The sequence below is a fragment of the Solanum dulcamara genome, chromosome 2, assembly GCF_947179165.1.
Source record: "Solanum dulcamara chromosome 2, daSolDulc1.2, whole genome shotgun sequence".
NCBI classification, from domain to species: Eukaryota; Viridiplantae; Streptophyta; class Magnoliopsida; order Solanales; family Solanaceae; genus Solanum; species Solanum dulcamara.
This window is the reverse complement of record NC_077238.1, coordinates 68,653,682-68,658,689: the sequence shown is the minus strand read 5'-3', so window position 1 is coordinate 68,658,689 and position 5,008 is coordinate 68,653,682. Positions and strand designations below refer to the sequence as shown.

At 33.5% G+C, this 5,008-nt stretch overlaps 1 protein-coding gene across 1 annotated transcript; it reads left to right on the top strand.

Moving 5' to 3' along the window:
- Nucleotides 1-1,463: 1,463 nt before the first annotated feature.
- On the top strand, nt 1,464-3,082 carry LOC129876514 (F-box/kelch-repeat protein At3g61590-like). Its single transcript, XM_055951970.1, has one exon. It carries the CDS (start codon nt 1,781-1,783, stop codon nt 2,999-3,001), a length of 1,221 nt encoding a protein of 406 aa, XP_055807945.1. The 5' UTR covers nt 1,464-1,780; the 3' UTR covers nt 3,002-3,082.
- Nucleotides 3,083-5,008: the final 1,926 nt, after the last annotated feature.

The following is a 5,008-nucleotide window of genomic DNA, read 5'->3' as shown; positions in this document are numbered from 1 at the left end:
AAGTGTTTTTTTTTTCCAAAGAAAAGGTTGTTGTTTTTCCAAAGTTGAGTTGTTTGCCTATTTGGCTAAGCTTTTAGGTGGAAAAAAAAAGTATTTTCGAGTAGAAGTAAAAACTGTTTTCGAAGAAGCTGAAAAAATTAGTTTCTCCTTAAAGTACTTTAATAAGCTCATTTAAAAAATTTGATCAATCAGCTGCTCAAAATTAAAATATTTTTCAAATGAATTAGCTAAAGACAAATTAAATTACGTACCTTTTTGAAGCACTTTGTCAGAATAATCTTAAAAATTTCAAAAATTACTAGCTCATTGTGACTGCTAGCTTCTTCACAATCAAGTGGCTTCTGTCTTTTTCAAAGTTAAAAGGATTACTTGTTAAATTTAAATGGTATAGACAGGTAAAATTTATTCATTATAAGATTGATGGGAGATTTTTATTAGAAAATTGAAATGCTTTTTGAAAACTAAAAATAAGAAGAAAAGAATATGCGTGTTGATAAAGTATATTCCACACATATTCTATAAGTAAAACTGAAATATTATATTAGATTGGAAAAAGAAAATGTAGGATCCAACCTTGTAAGAATTTTAAAATGGTCAGAGGAAGAAATAAAAAGAAAAAGGTGAATGCAAAGGAACAACCTTATACTTTACTCATTTTTTATAAATATATCTGTTTTATTCATGTATAGTAAATTATAATTTTTTCCCTATCTATAATTTTAAATTATTGTCTATTCCTTTCTAATTTCAATTTGTTTGTCCAACTTTCTTTTTTATTTCATATAAAAAATTGTATCTTTCCTTTTTTAGCAACTCCTTAATTTCATTTTTTTTTACATGGTATGGTTAAGACCACAAGATCAAAAAATATTTTGATATATTTGACATATTTTAAATTTAAAATCACAAAATTCAAAAGTCTTATTTATATTAAGCTCCATTTTAAATCAAAATAAGACAAACAAATTGAAATAGAGAAAATACTTTTTAGAAGTATTGATTCCTCATTCAATAATATTTTCAAAAGAACCAACATGGGTTAAGGTGGTATAATTGCGATCCCTTCACCCTTAATTATATGTCTTGAGTTTGAATTTTGGGTATGAAAAAATCCCATTAGGAGCATCCCTCCAGAAATGAATTTCAATACAAAAACTGAATACCGAAGAAATAAAAAAAAAAAAGGAGACATCCCAAATTGAGAGGCAACGAATTTCTTGTGATCTGCTCGATTAAGTAATGGATTAATGCAATGTAAAATCTGAATTAACTAAAATTTTGCATCTCTTGGTCTCGTCTGTTACGTTTCCTCTTTAGCTAAGAAAAGGTTGCTTAACAAATACCAGCAATTTATCTGTTTTTAGATTGTGTCTAGATGAAATTTATGTTAACATTAGTTGCACCATGGATGATAGTCGTTTAACAAAAGCACAATACATAAACAAATACTCAAATTTGGTCTTAGCTGGCAATTAAACATTTCAATTTTGAATATGTACGTCTAGACACCTTAACTCGTTTTCATTGTGTCAGTTCAACTCTCCGGATCATCTAAACACCTCCAAAATCAACATGCCACATCAAGGTTGGGTGTTCACGAGATATAGTGGGGATGAGTTGGAGTGTTTAGTCTCTAATTTAGACTAAATTGAGGTGTTTAGATGTGCACTCTCAAAGTTGGAGTGATTACTTGCTAGTTGAGGCCGCTTAATTCATTTTGTCTGCGTAATCCTAATTCAATAATTTAATCGCCTTCAGATTTTTGTCACTTTTCATCAGCATGGAAGGGGAAGCATCCTGGTTCAGTCATTGCCCTGATTACGCCGCAAATGATACTGTTGAGCCTGAATTGTTCTCCGAGCTTAAAGATGAAGACGATAAACAAGTTTCCTCTGTTCTTCTGGATTTGATATTGCCTGATGATTTACTGGAACGAATTTTGGCTCGTCTTCCTATTGCTAGCATCTTTAGGGCAGGTTGTGTGTGTAAAAGATGGCATGAGATAGCGAAATCAGGAAGATTCTTGTGGAACTCGTCGCAGTTGCTAACTCATAAACCATGGTACTTTATGTTCACAAGTTCAGAGAAACCAATAGGTTATGCCTATGATCCAACCTTTCGGAAATGGCACGTTATGGAACTCCCCTGCATTTGGACATCCAGTTGCTTTATTTCTTCATCTTGTGGATTATTTTGTTTCATGGACAATGATAGTAGAACTGATAAGCTATATGTTTGTAACCCGATAACCAAATGTTGCGAGAACCTCGAGGAGCCTCCAGGATTCAACTTTTCTGATTACATTGCATTGGCTATGGTTGTAAATAAAAAAACACGTTGTTACAGTGTTGCAATTGTTAAATCGAAGAACATCCCTGAAAGTTTCTTTCAGTGGGATATCTCCATTCACGTATACGATTCTGGAACAACGACTTGGATGTGCTGTTTAACTGATGTTTTGACAGGATGGAGAGGTGGGGATGAAAGTGTGATATGTGATGGTATTTTATATTTCATGATATACTCAACTGGAATTGGTGTTTCAGAAAATCGTCACGGTCTAATTACTTACAACCTCTCAAGTAGATCATCCCATGGTTTATTGATGAGGAGTTTCATTCCTGTCCCATGTTGTCTTACGTGTGGTCGTCTAATGAACCTTAAGGAAAAGTTAGTAATGGTAGGAGGGATAGGGAAGCGAGACTGTCCTGATATAATTAAGGGGATCGGCATATGGACACTTAATGGGACGGAATGGCAAAAAATTGCCCGAATGCCACATAAGTATTTCCAAGGTTTTGAGGAATTTGACGATGTTTTTGCTAGCAGCGGTTCAGATGACTTCATATACATTCAATGTTATGGAGAACCTGCTCTTCTTGTTTTTGATGTGGAGCAGAAAAAGTGGAGGTGGTGTCGTAAATGTCCCGTAAAAAAGAGATTTCCTCTTCAGCTCTTTACTGGTTTTTGCTTGGAGCCAAGGCTTGAAATGATTCCATAATTCTTCTTTAGAAAATATACTTTCTCATATCTTCAGAATTTTTGTTCCTTTTCTCTTTTTGTTTTACCCTTTTCCATCCATTTATTCCTCGTGGTATAAATGGAAGAGTTTATACCAAGAGTTTGTGAGCATGTGTTCAGAGTGTAGGCGCGTTTGATTTTCAAACAAACCAAAGACAAGCCTCTGAAGATTGCAAAGATGTGATGTATAAAGGGTGTTAAAAAATAGAGAAAACCTTCATGTAATATTTATATTTATGTATCTACACGAAAATGGAGTAACAAGAAACTATACAACCCATCTTCATAGTTTTATCTACATGGTGCGATTTTCTTGGTTTTAAATTAGGTTTGAAGGCCAACAGTGAAATGCTGGCAATAGTTGAATAAAAAGTATCTTGTTTTTTTGATTTGTTAAAAGAGAGAGAGAGTTTTGCCTCAAGTGAGCTAGAAAAGTGCTGATTGTAAACAAGTTGCATGGACAAGCCTATGTATAGCCTCTACTCTGGTATGGAGGGAAAATGCCATTCTTTCATGTTTTGTTGTGGTCAGAACATTTTCTTGAAAAATTAGGAAAATGACTTTTCTGGTGAGAGGAGGAACAACAAGTTTGATAAGATATATTTCACTCTGGCTGTCTCCTCCTAACACTCCACCCTACCCAGGTAAAACAAGTATGCTTGACTTCATCTAATTTATTACTTGTTATGTCTTGGTAAACAAAAACTAGTTGAAGAGCAAAAGAATTTCTTCAGAGGCTTCCCTAAAAAGTGCAAAAGAATTTCTTAGAATGTGTTGTGTTGTTCAATGCGACCAGATATTATAAATGAATAATAACACGAAGCCTAAAATGGAAAAACCTATGATAATTAATATTGCCCGAAAGAGTGCTCTATGAATCCACACCTTTTAGTTTCTAAAAATCCATTTCCTTCTCTGCAACAGTTTTTGAGAGGCTCTGCTACAAGAAGTTATGGGCTAGTATTTGGGAAATTAGTAGAAGATATAAATAAAACTATTAATTGATGGCAGCTGGCAAAAAAATATAATTTGTAATGAAATAAAGAACAGAGTACCCCTTTCTCATATGGTTGTAACAGTTTAACCACATAGTTACTGCATTCGAGTACAATGTCGACATCTACGATAAGCTCAGAGAGTTGGTGAGCAGGGGATCTCCCAAATGAGAGATTTTCAGATTTGAAACTCATTGCATGCATTCTAGCACAGGACTTAGTTAGTGTGGTTACCTCTACTTTGTGATTTTGAGGGCTATTACACTGTAACAGCTGCGAATTCCCTAGTCATCATAAAAATTACAGAGCTTACATGAAGAAAGTTTCTTTACACATTAGCAAGTTGATATCCTATTCACCACAAACGCATATTTAGGGTTTGAACTAAGCACTTCAAGGGAATAGGATTATAGTCCTTTGGCTACCAAGATCTTGCACATTATGAATATAGCTTAAATGTACATTTAGCAAACTAAATCAACTGATTTAGACCTTGCACATGATCACAAATGAATATAGACAATTTCAAAAGCCTAGACAAAGAAAATCATCAAAAGTAAAAGTTATCAATAGTTTCAACTCCAAAAACAACATAGGGCTTCACTAATCAAGGGATATCTGTTGAAAAGTTTTCATTGTTTGAAGTCAGCACACACAATAAAAGATGTATATCAATAATTAGTATCCAGAGAACGAAAAGGAGAGCAAAAAGAGTAAAGAAAACTCTAGTAATCTGAATAAAAATATATGAATTTCTGAAATCTCTAGCTAATAACTATAGCAGAAATTAAAGGAAAAGTACAATTTTCAGCACCTGAAATACATGCATACCCGTTTCAGAGTTCTACCAAATCTTGATTGAAGCGGTAGATAAACTAAACAGTGAATAGACGTCGACCATTCTGTGTGGTTGTCAAAAAAATATTTTCATAGAATCAAAAGCGCATAAATGAAGGATAATACAATACACAACTTGAATGCATTGTAAACAA

Bases quoted from the DNA above. Each gene is read 5' to 3' on its own strand.
- LOC129876514 (XM_055951970.1), top strand. From the start codon at position 1,781: ATGGAAGGGGAAGCATCCTGGTTCAGTCATTGCCCTGATTACGCCGCA.